The sequence below is a fragment of the Camelus bactrianus genome, chromosome 7 (assembly GCF_048773025.1).
Source record: "Camelus bactrianus isolate YW-2024 breed Bactrian camel chromosome 7, ASM4877302v1, whole genome shotgun sequence".
Taxonomy (NCBI): domain Eukaryota; kingdom Metazoa; phylum Chordata; class Mammalia; order Artiodactyla; family Camelidae; genus Camelus; species Camelus bactrianus.
In genome coordinates, this window is record NC_133545.1 from 74,482,295 (window position 1) to 74,497,809 (window position 15,515).

The window sequence follows — 15,515 nt, forward strand, 5'->3', positions numbered from 1 at the left end:
TTGTTCATATCAATAGTACAAGTCAATAGTTCCAGATTGCAGAGGCTTTTCCACAAAGACCGTTCCATGAGCTAGAAACAGCTATGAGTTTTATTTCCTAGCAGCACAGATTTCTTTGAGTACCTAGGTAGTAATTTATGTTGCCAGGAACTGCTAAATAAACTCTTCAAGAAATCTCCATACTGCTGTTTGAGGCTCTAAGACCACTTAGACTTTCTCTGCTCGTCTCTCTAAAGTTTAAAGTTTTGGACCCCAGACACAAAAATGTCAGAAAGTTCCTTTACTCTTTGCTAATTATAGACTTAACAGCTTTTCCACCTCTTTGTTGTTCAGACCCTCCTGGGCTGTGGACACCGTTGTTCGGGTCTTTCTCCCTCTCTTCCACTGTGCTTGCTTTTCTTCCTCTTTACTGCCTTCCTTGCTTTCCCCATAGAGGTCCATACGTTGAAATGCTGGCTAAATTACAACTGCTTCAAATATAGACAGCTAGATTTTCTTGTCATGTTTATAATTGCAGCTATTACTTATTTCTCTTAATTAAAAGAGCCTTTATTATGTCTCCACATAAGGCTTTTGAAATCACTTCCTGGGATCCCTTCAGGCTCTGGGGTTGTAGAATGGCAGCATATCTCATGCTGGAAGCTCCCCTGCAAAAGAGCTACATCCAATTTGCTCATTGATCAAAAGTTTGCTACTCCCCTGGTTCAGAAAGGGTGGGCTGAACAGACCTCGTTGATTTGTAAAGCTGGTGCAGTATTTTCAGATTCCGTTGAGTATGGGGGGATTTGTATATACAGAACAGTTTCTTCTGAGGGCTGTAACCAGATTTTAAAGGCTGCATTATACATTTGTATGTTCAAATGGGATCAAATGTGTGGGAGTACATTGCCTTGTGATTTAAAGTCATTGAACCTCTTCCCAAGAAAAATCTCCTCTATCCTAATTACCAAATGTTACATTTCTCTCAGACAAAACAAAGCTCTTGCTGTTGAGGGAGCCACATTGGCCCTGGCAAGATCAAACAAATGTGCTTTCTTAGAGTGAACATGGTAAGGGATTAGACATCACCATGAGCTTGTGTCTAGAAGGGTTCACGCACTCTGTGCAGCACTTCGAGTTCCACCCAAGGATTCCAAGGGTCTAAGTGTAGAAGGAAGCTGCCTTACAGTTTCTAAAGCTGACCCCAAGCAGCTGAATGTGGCCAGGCCCTACCACTTCTCTAACCAAAGTTTCGAAACCCCGGTATCTTGGGAGCTCCTTGGCTGACAAACAGCATCCTCTCCTAGAAGCTGGACATCAAGACAGATGCTCCTGGAGCCTTACTAGTCTGAACACTGGGATTCTCCAATCCTTCCTTCTGTGGAGACATCCCTACTCCATTGCTAAACAAGGTTAGAATCAGCGAAAAAAAATGTGACAATGAATATATGTATGTTCATGTATAACTGAAAAATTGTGCTCTGCACTGGAATTTGACACAACATTGTAAAATGACTATAACTCGATAAAAGAATGTTAAAAAAAACAAACAAGGATAGAATCAGAGAATTCTGTCTTGCTAGGTATTAGTGGGAGTGGAGCTATAAAGGGAGACTAAAGTGGTTTGGCCTCTTTAGACAATAAGATGAGCAGACAGGCCAGCTCCCCTCTAAGCATTAGGGCCAAGTCTCTGTCTGCTTCTTGCTGATAGGGACAGCTAGGCTTAGTGGTAGAAAATAAAATAGGCCTTTTGCCTGTCCTGGCTTAGGTAAAGGAATTTTCCATAGATTCATAGTTAACTAAAGTTTTGTGTTGGGTTTTGGGGGCCAACCCCAGCTAGTAGTAAAATCTTACTTTGCCTTTTATTTTCTTTGCATACTTTTTACTTAGAGACCTTGCAAGAGGAGTGACTAGTCAAAGCAATATTTGGAAATTACTAGATATCTAGGGTCTTCTTGACAAAACACCATATTAATCCCATTTTAACATTCCATATACCATGATTAAATTCATCATGTTTAGGTTCAGAGAGGCCCTTGCTAGAAAGTCTTCATTCATTCTACTTAAAATCCTACTTTTTGGAAGTTCAATAATATTACCTCCCTAAGATAGTGATTGGCAAAATATAATCAAAAGATTAGAAGCTAAACTCCTTTATGTAATATATTATTCATTCACTGTCATCTTGCCCCGAGTTGGCTATTTAATGATATGACAAGGTCAGCAGGGACTCCTAAGACTTATTTTCATGGTATACACTTTAAATGGAGTTAATAACATCCATGTCTGTCATCTCCAGACCTATCAGGAAGGGTTGAGTCTCCACTCCTCTTAAGAAATTTTCAAGAACCTGCCCCTACCTTTTTCTGACAGCTTCAGTTGGCTGCTCTCTCCCTGGCAAGCCTGGGCCCAGTGGGGGTTCCTATTTTACAAGCAGTAGTTTTTGTTTTTATTTTGTTTCCCATTTCATTTTAGCACACACAACCTCAGGTCAGAAACCATTTTTGTCCCCTGGCCTCAAGTGACCAGACCTCATAGTTCAGCCCATGCTAAGGCTGCTTAATTAAGAAAGTTCCTCTGTGAAATCTATATGCTTATAACACATTATGCAATTTGTACTTTAAAATATTAATTCTTAGTATTCATTTTTCCAACCTGCAGAAAAGAACCTGACCTTCAGGGATTGGTCAAGAATTCTCATTTTGAACACTCCACGAGTTACTTCATCAGGTCAGTTAAAATACTTTTTACTTTTAGTCAATAGGGGAAAAAATGAACAGTGGAACAGATAACTGCTTTCTATTTAAACACTCACAGGGTGGACACCTGATACCTTCTACCTTTACAAATTGCTTATTTACCCAGCTGTTATTTCTTTGGAAACATTTTGTAAATTGAGGAAACAGGCATTTGGACTATAGCAGTCAACTCAGAATCCCTTACTCTGAGCTCTAGATCTTAGTTAAATAACACTATCTGACAAATAGCTTTGGGAGAGACAAGGCTCTTAGGATAACTGTTAGTAATTTATACTTAGTTGTGAACTAGTTTAGTCTGATTATTTTCTTAACCCCAAGGGGAGATTAACTGAATGGAAATATTTTAAGAGAGGAGTAAAAGAAAAGCTAGTGATTATTCTACGAGGAGCAGAGCATTTGCTCTGCGTCTGGCTTTGACCTTGGACATTTGCATGGTCAAGGAAGGGGACAGGCTAAAAGAAGAAGGGCTCCTGGGAAAGGGATACGAAACCACAAAGACCATTTTAGAAGGAGCTTCCCTTGGTTTAGCTCAAGATGTTGGCTTCAATTAGGCAAAAAAATAAAGTGAAACTCCCTAACTCTGAAAGCCACTATGTATTATGAATGCCATAGTGACATATTCAGTTTTCTCAGAGCATAGTTCTCAAAGCTTTTCATACTCAGGTACATACTTACATGGAAATAAGTCTGCAGTATTGCATCTTTAGGATCCGGAGTTGTTTGCATCCCATCTTAAGATCCTCAAGCATTTGATCAGTAAGCAGGATACAACCAGAAACATCCAAAATGTGCAGGTAATGGCATTTTGCCGATAACATCTCCATCCCTGTGTCAGTAATCTGAACACACAACCAAAGTAACGACTGATTATTCTGACAAACTCCATCCCAGGGAAGAATAGTATATTGGTCAGTTTGGGCTGCTATAACAAAATACCATAGACTAGAGGCTGAGATCAAGTTGCCCACAAGTTCAGTGGTAAGGGCCCTATTCCTGGTTAGCAGATGACTGACTACCTTCTTGCTGTATCCTCACATGGCAGACAGGGAGCTCTCTTTTTAGGACACTAATTCCATCATGGGGCTGTATCCTCATGACCTCAGTCTAAACCTAATTACTTCCCAAAAGCCTCACCTTCTAATACTGTCACATCAGGGATGAGGGTTTGTGGATTTGGGGGATTGAGGGGGACACAAACGCTCAGTCCATAACAAATAGAATCAGAACCCTTGCAAATTCTCTTTAACTAGCCTGTCACATGATGGGCCAATAAATTAGCGATTTAACCCTATTTCCAGAACAGTAAAATGTCTATTTCAAGGGGCACCAATATAATTTGTGATATTGCTGTTATTTTCATTTTAGAGTTATCTGGTTTGGATGGGAAACCTCATCAAAATTTCCTTAGCAATATCTGTCATACCGATATGAGCAACTTATGAAATGCTGCAGTAATAGGATTTGGCTTTAAAACTTGAAATTGACTCTAAGGCAGCATCAATTTGGAAACATAGGTTTAATGGCATCATATGTTACAAAGCTATTATATGTGTGTATGTATGTATGTATGTGTGTGTATATATATATATATCAACTGAAGTTCACCTGCAGACAGGATCAGATTGCTATGAGAAGGGATCTGGACATCTTGGATGGTTTGTGTAGGGAGTACTATGTTCTGGAAGGAGACAAGTAGGTGAGACAGATGTTTGTAGGCAGCAGGGGAAAGAAGAGCAGAAGCCACAGAGACTACATGAATCTCACTCTGAGAATTTCGGCTAAAGGTTCCAACATCTTGAGAGTTTGCCCAGATGTTCTGCAGAAGTAATTCAACTCCATTTCTTAGATTATTTCACTTACTCAGGGTTTAGCTTTTGAATTTATAGCTGAGCTGAGACTTGCTGCAGAATCAAATAGATTACTCTCTCCAAAGGAATTTATTTCCAACTGGATTTAATTTCTTATTTTAAATGTTTGAACATTGTAAAATACATGCAATGAGGCTTAGGTCTTGTTTTTAACATAAAGTTGAGAGAATTATGCAGAAAAACCCTTCAACTTGAAATGTATACTTTTTATGTTTGGAAAAATAGATGTTGTCATTGTCTAAGCATGCCCTGTTTCCAGAACATGCTTAGGACCAAGGTTTAACATTACAACTGATTCACGCAAAAATACCTTCGGACATTCCTGCCATGCTGTGTGGCTCTCTGAGGATCTGATGTCATTGTCAGGGGAAAACCCTCAGAATTATAGAGAAAAGAAAAGACAGTGAGATGATGGAAAACTCCAGGACAAGCAGAGCTCAGAGTGCTAGGTTTTACTGATACTAGAGGAACTGAAAAGGAGCCCAGTGTTTCCTATAGATGAGAATTTCAAATGTTCAGTGACTGAGATGACGTTGTTGGGATTTACAGAGGCTGGAAACCAGAGGTGGAGGTGACTGGCCACGCTCTTAACTCCCTGATACAAAGTCTTGATCTCAGTCCTATTTAGCAGAAATTGTGTTACTTGAAATTGACTCATTGTAGTGCTGGCTAGGATGAGGTCATAGTACTACTCACTGACCTTGGAGATGAGCTAGTCGCAAGGAGAGGCTGGTCTTCCAGGAGATGGATAAGATGACCATTCAAAATTGACCCATGAGCTTTTGAGAAACCTAGCCTAGAATGATGAGCCAGACACTAATGTGTTTTATGGTCATCAAAAGCAATGGAGCTAGAATATATTAGCCTGGACCACAGCCTTATGATTTCTGAGGCAGTGAGGAGTTCAGATTGGCCCAAATTATGGTCACTGCATCATCTGAATAGGATACTTATTTAACCTGCATAGATGATAAAGCTACACCCTTCTTCTCCCTTACATTGAGGTTCTGAAATAATCTACTCCCCTTCCTTTTTCTCAGCCTCGATCTTTGATGTAGAATGATTCATTTAATAATATCTTGTGTAATACCCTCAGTTTCTAGGCTGCAAGACAGTATCCACTGCAAATTTATAGAAGGAATTCTCTCAGTGTCTCCTTACTTTCAAAAAGCAGACCAAAACAGAACAAACAAAAACATCCTCTGCCTCAATTTTTGTTCTCATTAGAGCCTTTCCACTTCTCATTCTCCTACTTTTCTCCTGTAGTAGTAGAGACCTAAAGGTCCAGTCTCCATCTGTGCCTGCTTTACAGCCAGGGCAGTTCCCAGTGAGCCATGTGTTGCCCGTGTGTCCACGTGTCTGTGTGCGATGAAAGCAAGAACCCTGTGAGCTGTGACTGCTCAAGGAGGGTTCGTGGTCAGTGCTGCTAGTGTCCTGAGTTCCTTGACCCAGCTCACTTCTGGAACCAGGTGGTGTTAACCAGAAAGACATCTGGTTTTCCTAGTTCTAAACAAGTACACTACTGAACAAAAAGAATTTTGCTGTGAAATTTCTAGATTAATTTTGTTATGATTTACCCTGTCTTTCCCACCACTGCCTCCTCCTCATTGCAGTACAATTAACGATGGAGGAATCAAGAGGTTCTAACATCACTCGCTTAATCCACTCACCACCCAAACTAAACAACTCAGAAGCTGGATTTTTAGACTAACTAGAAGGCAGGGCATCTTCAGCATGCAGGTGATGCTTTAATAAAGAGAAGCCCATCAGTGTGCACAACAGAAGTGAACAAGGCTGTTAATAAACTTGCAGTTTCTGAGGACTTTTTTAGAAGACTTTTTAGCTTTCTCCCCTCCAAGTATTTGCTTCTAGGTTTTTCCTGTTAATTTGTTTTATCTTTCTCTTCCACTTTAGAGGCTTTTCCCTTGTATCTCATCTCTTACATCCTTGACAATCTACTCATGATTAATAGTGGAGGGCTAAAAGCTGACTGGAAGGTCTGAGTGCATGGTGTGGGCCTTCTCTACTTTAAGTGTCAATGGTCTTAGATGACTTATTTGTTGGGAAATCCCCAAATGTCAGCATTTTTCAGTCTTTCATCTTGGGCTAGTCAGAATCCCCAGAAAAGAGGGTCCCAATCTCCTGCCTGAAAGGAAAGATTTGGCAGCCAAACTCTGAATCCTGTGTTGGAAAAGTGCTGAGTGTCTCTGCATTCAGCATTTAGTCACTTAATTCCTATTTTCGCTTTTGTACCCAAGCTCTCAGTCATAATGATGTCTCCCAGCTCAGACCCTCCTGTTTTATTATCTGTAGAGCAGTTAGTAGAGCAATTTTGCATGCCCCCGACAGGACATTTAGCAATATCTGGAAACATCTTTTATTGTTAGGACTGGAGGTGTGTCTGGAGGGTAGGTCTACTGACATCTAAGGGACAGAGGGCAAGGATGCTGTTAAATATCCCACTGTGCACAGAACAGTCCCCCACTAAAAAGAATGATCTTGTCCAAAAGATCAATAATGCTAAGGTTGATAACTCTGGCTCTAGAAAGTCTATCTCAGATCTTCTGTTGAAAGTGGGGAGGGGCAGTTGCCCAGAGGAGATCTAGGGGTCTGTCTCCTTCTCAAGAACTTTTAACCCAAACTTCTTTATATTAGCCACCCTCTTAACCCAGTTCCAGAGGTACACAGTATTTCTAAGTTTGAAGATTACAGTGTAAATACATTTTTCCCCCAGCTATCTCTGTTGTTGGCCTAGGATTCAAAGGTGTCTCTGGTCTGCTAAATTAGTCCATCTATTTTCAAGTTTCTAACATTTTCTTGCTCTTATTTCCTCTCCTGTTTTCCCTATCAGTATGGGCCCTCACCCTTTTTCTGCAGTTTTGGTAGTATTTCAAGAAGAAACAAAATTGTATGTGTATATTTGTCTGCCATATTAATCCAGAACCAGAAATCCCTATTTCTTGACATGGAGATATGTCCATAGTATAGCAAGTATATCATAGTATACCAAGAAAAGAAAGTATGTTACAGTGTATTTTGGAAAGTATGATAGCAAGACAAAACATTAGCCTTTATAACTATTTCTAATCTCTGTACATAGAAAATAATTCTAGAATAAATATAAAGTGCTGACAGTGGTTAAGTCTGGATGGTGGTATGACTTCAGATTTTTACTTTCTTCTTATTTTTATACGTAGTCCAAAGATTTTTACATTAAGGATCTTTTTTTAATAAACATGTCCTAAAAATTTATCAAACACTTAAAAATACGACAAAGATAGATTGTGTGTTTTTTCAATGTATTACTGGAACAATGTTTTAACAGGCCCACCTGAGGAATTCTATAAGGAATTACGCCTTTGTTTGACATACTGTTTACTATTGATTAGAGCCCAAACTCCATTTTTTACATTTTCATCCAAGAGAGATATAAATTATTTCTGTCTGGTAGAAACTGTAACTCCAAGGTTATGGCTTTATTGCCCTGCAGAACATCAACCAGTTTTGGATTTAACCTAACAATCATATTCCAAAATTCTTTCTTTAGTTCTTATAAATACTCAGTTTGATCAAATGCTTTATAAACTGGCTTTACCATTTTGCTGGTTCTTTCATCAATGAATTAACTAAATCTTTGATGCATTTTTATATTTGTATGAGAATTGTTTTTAACTTTTTGTAAATTCTACTATGACACAAATGTAATCATAAAGCTATTCTCAATTTGGGGAAAGAGGAAAAATCTAATGAATACCTCAGACATGGCAAAGAAAACAAGATCTACAGTGAGTCCAACCCCTGATTGCTACCCTACCTGGGTTCCTTGGCGGTGCTTCAATTTGACATGTCTGAGCTCTGACTTTTGCACATACCTTTGGACAGCCAGCAATGCTGAGAGATGTGAGACTAATGCAGTAAATGGCCAGTGCTTTAATAATCTCATCTGACAGCTGAGGGCAATAAGAGACATCCAAGTGTTCCAAGATCGGTGAGCCTTTGCAGAATAGCTGCAAGAAATTCCAAAGTCAAAGGTTTTTTTCTTAGTCTCTATTCAAATGTTGTGTACATCTTACCTATAGTAGTTTACTTAGTATGCATTTAAGTTCCTGAAATGTGGATGTGTTACATTTTGTTGCAAAAAAGAAAGCCCATTACCTCCAAAATTTCATAATAACAGAAGATATTCACACATCAGCTTAACAGTTTAGTAATATTCAAAATCCTGCTAACAGAATCTGATTTTCCTGAAGTTAGCACTAACGAAATTTTACCCATATGTTATTAATTATTAAAGTTATATTCAGCCCAGTGAGTGGAGGGAAAGAAATCTGGAGATGAGAATTAGAAAGCAAAGTACCTCAGTCACTCTAGAGGTTTTGCCTCATCGTGAAGTAGCTCAAATTCTTAGAGTACTAAATTAGAGACCTCCTCTGTATGTAATGTTTTACCATTTTTAGTTATAAATATTAGATTTTAATAACCCTAGTGGATTACTAGTAGGCATTCCTTACTTATATGTAAAAATGGATGTCTATCAGACTACATGCCATTTTCCTCTCAGAACTGAGGGAAAATCCTGGGCTGTTAGATGAGTCATGGCTGTTAGGATGCCTCCAGAGATAAAATCACTAGTGCGCTTCCCTCCCACTGAGTATGCCAGTTTCCTTTTGTTTTAGCCCTAAGGAAGACTAGAAAGCATTAGTCAGCCAACTGTTTTCTTCCTTTATTTATTTTTATTTTTAATCAATTAATTAATTTATTTATTTGTTTATTTTTATTGAAGTATAGTCAGTTTACAATGTTGTGTCAGTTTCTGGTGTACAGCATAATAGTTCAGTCATATATATACATACATATATTCATTTTCATATTATTTTTCATTATAGGGTACTACAAGATACTGAATATCATTCCCTGTGCTATACAGTAGAAACTTGTTGTTTATCTATTTTATTTATGGTAGTTAGTATCTGCACATCTTGAACTCCCAATTTATCCCTTCCAACCTACCCGTCCCCCTCAGTAATCATAAGTTTGTTTTCTATGTGAGTCTGTTTCTGTTTTATAAATAAGTTCATTTGGCTTGTTTTAGATTCTACATATAAGTGATATAATATGGTATTTTTCTTTCTCTTTCTGGCTTACTTCACTTAGAATGACAATCTCCAGGTCCATCCATGTTGCTGCAAATGATATTATTTTATGCTTTTTTATGGCTGAGTAGTAGTCCATTGTATAAATATATCACAACTTCTTTATCCAATCAACTGTTAATGGACATTTAGGTTGTTTCCATGTCTTGACAATTGTAAGTGGTGCTCCCATGACCATTGAGGTGCATGTATCTTTTCGAATTAAGATTCCCCCTGGATATATGCCCAAGAGTGGGATTGCTGGATCATATGGTAAGTCTATAGTTAATCTTTTGAGGAATCTCCATACTGTTTTCCATAACAGCTGCACCAAAATACATTCCCACCAGCAGTGTAAGAGGGTTCCCTTTCTCCATACCCTCTTCAGCATTTATTGTTTGTAGACTTCTGAATGATGGCCATTCTAACTGGTGTGAGGTGATACCTCACTGTAGTTTTGATTTGGATTTCTCTGATAATTAGCGACATTGAGCATTTTTTTCATGTGCCTACTGGCTATATGTATGTCTTCATTGGAGAATTGCTTGTTTAGGTCTTCTGCCCATATTTGGATTGGTTTGGTTTTTGTTTGTTTGTTTGTTATTAAGTTGTATGAGCTGTTTATATACTCTGGAAATTAAGCCCTTATCAGTCTCAACTTTTGCAAATATTTTCTCCAATTCTGTAGGTTGTCTTTTTGTTTTGCTGTGCAAAAGCTTATAAGTTTAATGAGGTCCCATTTGTTTATTTTTGCTTTTATTTCTATTGCCTGGGTAGACTGGCCTAGGAGAACATCGCTAAGATTTATGTCAGGGAGTGTTTTGCCTATGTTTTCTTCTAAAAGGTTTATAGTGTCTTGTCTTATGTTTAAGTTTTTAAGCCATTTTGAGTTTATTATTGTGTGTAGTGTGAGAGAGTATTCTAACTTCATTGATTTACATGCAGCTGTCCAGTTTTCCTAACACCCATTTGCTGAACAGACTACTCCATTGTGTATTCTTGCCTCCTTTGTCAAAGGTCAATGGACCAAAAGTCTGTGAGTTTATTTCTGGGCTCTCTATTCTGTTCCATTGATCCATGTCCATTAATGCAATCCCTGTCAAATTACCCAGGACATTTTTTACAGAACTAGAACAAAAAATCCTAAAATTTATATGAAATCACAAAAGCCAAAAGCAATACTGAAGAAGAAGAATGAAGCTGGAGGAATAACCCTCCCAGACTTCCAGTAATACTACAGAGCTACAGTAATCAGTACAGCATGGTATTAGTACCAACTGTTTTCTTTAGCAAAGTAATAGAAGATGAAAAATTTCTAGGAGGGCCAATTTAACACAGTAAGTAAGATAAGTAGATAAGATAGGACTATGGTATCCACTATTGTGAGTTTAGAACTGGTTCTGCCACTGGGTTACTGAAATTCTCTGAGTTACATTGTCTCCTTGGGTTAAATAGGAATGATAACACCCATATCAAAGGATGGTTGTGAAGATTATATGAAATAATGTGTGTGGGGGTGTGTGTATATATATATTTTCTCTCTCTCTCTCTCTCTCTCTCTCTCTCTCTCTCTCTCTCTATATATATATATATATATATATATATATATATATATAATAGATTCTCTAACTAGCTATAAAATTTTCTATAGTGTTATTTGAGAAGCAATATAGCATATTGTTTAGTACTAGGCATATAGTAAGCACTCAATAAATGTTAACTGTTACTGGGATTTGCATATGAGCCAATAACAATAAAGATGCACATTTCTGTTGTACTTTAAGGAAGACTAAAACATTTTGGTTCTTTAACCCTGCGTCATCATCTTTTTCTGACCACAACAACCAACAGTTTCCTTTTCAACTGATTCAGCACTTACAGTACTTGACTCATTCCTGTTTTGTGGCTAACTTTGTATGGAGATCTGTTTTCTCTAGCAGTGAAGTGATATCAAAAATTGGAAGGGGCAGCTTGTTAGATGTCAAGGTCCTTGTCATTGGAGACAATCAGGCATGGAGGGCATACCCAGTGTGGTGCAGTGGGGAATCTAGTTTTAAAGGATTGGAATTGGTGGTCGTGAATCTCAGTTCGCAGATTCAACAAGTTTTTCGATGAGAATGCAGTACATTTCTCAGAGGTATGGTCTAGAACTCTGCTAGCTTTTTATACCCCTTTCACAAGCGTCATATTTAGAATACAGTAGGATCTCAGTAAATACTAGTTGATTGCTCAGTCCTTTATGAATGTCTTCAAGCATATAAAGAATTCTCTTTTAATAACATAGGAATTCTTATGTTGCAAGGGGTAGGATAATATTGTTTTCTACTTAGAGAATCTATAGAGTTCAGGGAACCAGAGAAAACTTAAAGAAAGAAGGAATATTTAAACAATAAGAATAATTTATTAAAAGATGAAATAAGCTTCAAAGGGAGTTTCAGGGTTCTTGATGTCTGCAAACCCTCTTCAGTAGCATCTGTTAATGTCTTGGACTGCTTAAATCATTTACACTTTAAGCCTTTTTTAAAGCTCTAATATTCTTTGAAGTTGAGCTTTCTCAAAGGTTTTAAACTAAAGAATATCATATAAAAATGAGTACAAGGTCTAAGATACATTAATGGTAGCATTCTTATCCATGGAAAATATGAGGCACAAAGATTGATCCAAGGCTTTATGCTTGGCATAAATCAGTGCAGATCTGAGAAACGTCAGAACTTTTCCTCTCATACAATTCGTATTTTCCTTTAGAGATATGTAAGTCATACTAAGTACTTAAGTCTGAAGGCATGTTTCAACATAATCATTCATGAAATTCCATTTCTCCCCTACTAATAAGATTATTAGATATTCTTCTGGCTACAGTGCTGCAGAATCACACATATATCAATGCTGTTGATTTTCTTTTCTTGGAAAATGCTAGAGTGAACTTCTGCAAAATACAACTCTTTTATAATGAAGATAGAAAATGCAACAATTATCAAGTTTGGCTGCCATCTCACACATCAACCAATTTTGCTGTGGCTTAACAATCTTGAAGACAACTTCCAAATCTCTCGAGTGAGTTAAATCATTTCATCTCTGTATCTTCTGAGCTGAGTCAGTGTGGGGACTTAATGACTACATTCCTAAGTTGGGTATGTAGAAGAGACTGAATTTCACTCACGTAATAACTGATTGTCACAATAATTTGCTTTTGCCAAAATCCTGATTTAAACCACCTCAACAGGTAGCAGCTCCCAGCCTTAAAAAAACTTACTCATAACACCATCTCTTGATATTTGCTTCATTAAGTTCTGATTAATTCTACTACAAAGTTTTTTGGGGAGTGGGGTTCCTACTGATAATTACGTAAAAATCATATGCTGTTGAGAATCATTTTCAATAAGGAAGACTCTTTTGGGCTACTTCAAAGACTGAAGTACAACTTCCACAATTGTAAGTTACACAATGAATTCATAATGACAGTGTTTTGGACCTCATATATCCCATAGGGTGTAGAGCTACACTCCACTGAAGATAGCCTTGTTCCCACTAGGCATCAGAGCAAGTGGGAGTGACTGTGGCCTGGGCACAGTAAGCTGGGAAATCTGGGCCTTGCCAGCAAAACCAAATTATGCAGAGCCTGAGTCGTCCCCTGCTGGTAAGATGCCTCTCCTTCATTCCCTTCCTCCCTGCTCAGGAAACTAGGCATACTGAAAGGCCAGGGGCAAGGCCACAGCCCAGAGCAAATATTTCCAAACACGTCTTCATGATAAAATTTGTTACCAAATTATATGGTGATTTGAGGGAATAAACTTTAGCTTCAAGCCACCTCAAATGTCGCTTACTCCATGAAGCTTTCCCTAATTCCTTCCTCTGAAAGTAATGCCTCTCCCAAATTCCTATAACTTAAATTTCGTTTGTCTTTCTCAGTTTCTACTTGTATTATAGATATTTATGTAATTATCTTATCTTCTGCATTGGCTGTAGCTTCTTGAGGGCAGAAACCATGTCTAAATTATCTTTATGGCTCCAACATCTGAAAGAAATTCAAGATGGGAGAGTGCCCAAAGGGAATGGAGAATGTCTGTTAGCAGAGGAGTAAGGAGAATGAGCTCCACACATTGTTCTTAGAACACTAAGTCTAGTTCTTCCTCGCACTCTGTTCAGAAACTGCCAGAGGCAGTGTACAAGAGTAGTTAAGAGGATAGGTCTGGGGTCCACTGGTGTGAGTTCAGATCCTGCCACTTAGAAACTCTGTGTCTCCAGATAAATTATCCAATTATCCTCTTCATGTCTCTGATCTCATCTGCAACATGGGAATAGCATGGTCCCTTAATATGGTACCTACTTCATAGGGTTGTTGGGGGGATTAAGTGAGGTAATACGAATAAAGCAATTGAATAGTGCATGGAACACAGTAAGCAGTCAGTAAATAATAGCTAGAACTATTGCCAAATTTTAAAAATCATCACACCATAGCAAAAATATTTTGAGCATATACTTTCAATAAATGTATATTAATGTACTCATAGATTTATTGAAAGATGGAAAGAAAATGTGTACTCCAAAAACCTTTAGCAGATATAATGCCCTGTGCAAATGCTGGCTTTTGCCTGTCAGCAGTGGAACCAAAGAGATCCTGGAACAGTCTCATCTGCTGTTTAAGACCTGAGAGCACCACATCGCCACCGTCAACAGACTGAAGGCTTTGGGATGAGGAAATAGCATGCACAGAATTTAACTGGAATTTGAGAGAGAGGACTACTACAAGTTGTAACATGGGGAAATCTTATCTCCTATGAGACATGCCACAGAGACTCAGTTCATGTCAGGTGAGGCACAAAGACCCCAGGCATGATGCATAAAAGAGAGATCAAAAAAAGATTAAGTACCTAGGTTTAAGAAGTATAAACTCATACTGTTGTAGGAAAGTGGGAATCTGATATTCATCTTTCCTGCTTTTTTATTTTTGCCTTCAGACAATCTGACAGGTTTTGTTTAACTTTTGGTACATTTTATCTTACATAGGAAAAACTAATGTTCCAGGGACAGCTTAAATTTGAAGAGGCCCCCAAAGGATTATTTTCCTTTTAACACATTCTCTTATAGTTCTTTTCTGTGTATGCTCAACATGGAAATAACAGATGTGCGCACTTACTTAGTGACGCATCAGCACTTCAGTTGTCAGAGAATGGTTCTCTCCAGGGGGAATAGGCAAGAAGCCAGGACTTGTGTGGGGTGTTCTCAGTTTCATCTGTTTATCAGCCAGGGAAGCATGGTACCCATGACTCCAGTATCCCTTGGAACCTTACAGACTATGTGAAAATGATGAGCTGTCAAATTCCACATCCTTTGAAGTCTGGCAAATTTCTAATTCTATTAAATTGCCTCTACACTTGGAAACACACTAGTGTGGGAAGCAACAGAGAATTCTGAGCTTATTTATTTTGCCCAAAACCTTTGAAGAAGGAATAATGCCTCAGTATCTTGGTAGGACTTTGTCTGTGACTCAGTTAATTCTAGGTGCCTTAGGTCTCTTAAGGTATATTGTTCTATATTATAAACTGTAGGAGACCATTCTTGGCATGGATAGGTATGAAGCACCAGTTTCTGTGACAAAGCTTACTTGTTCTAGGTTTTGTGGGGGTTGCTTTTTCCACAAGGTACCAGATACCCACTTCTTAATTCTACCAGAAGAATTCCTTAGTTTCTTCTCCCAAGAACCTGTAAAATGACTCTGAACCTGGGAGCTTCTGGGATCTTCATCATAGACAACTTAGTCAATTATAGCCTAATAG

The 15,515-nt window shown here is 38.2% G+C and overlaps 2 protein-coding genes across 3 annotated transcripts in view; one reads left to right on the plus strand and one right to left on the minus strand.

The window, feature by feature from the left end:
* The window catches only part of FAM185A (family with sequence similarity 185 member A), a 130,040-nt gene that overhangs the window by 64,688 nt on the left and 49,837 nt on the right, over positions 1-15,515 (plus strand). The window contains exons 8-9 of one of the 2 annotated variants that reach the window (XM_045510483.2): positions 2,641-2,709; positions 12,656-12,784. In XM_045510483.2, coding sequence (XP_045366439.2) covers positions 2,641-2,709; positions 12,656-12,660 — 74 coding nt within the window. In that variant the 3' untranslated portion in view covers positions 12,661-12,784. Of the gene's footprint in view, positions 1-2,640; positions 2,710-12,655; positions 12,785-15,515 lie in introns of those variants that run through there. The other variant, XM_045510482.2, reaches the window with a different exon arrangement.
* FBXL13 (F-box and leucine rich repeat protein 13) overlaps positions 1-15,515 on the minus strand; it is a 168,100-nt gene that overhangs the window by 6,118 nt on the left and 146,467 nt on the right. The window contains exons 19-20 of the mRNA XM_010946662.3: positions 8,479-8,613; positions 3,414-3,577 (exon numbers count right to left, since the gene is read on the minus strand). Coding sequence (XP_010944964.1) covers positions 3,414-3,577; positions 8,479-8,613 — 299 coding nt within the window. The remainder of the gene's footprint in view (positions 1-3,413; positions 3,578-8,478; positions 8,614-15,515) is intronic.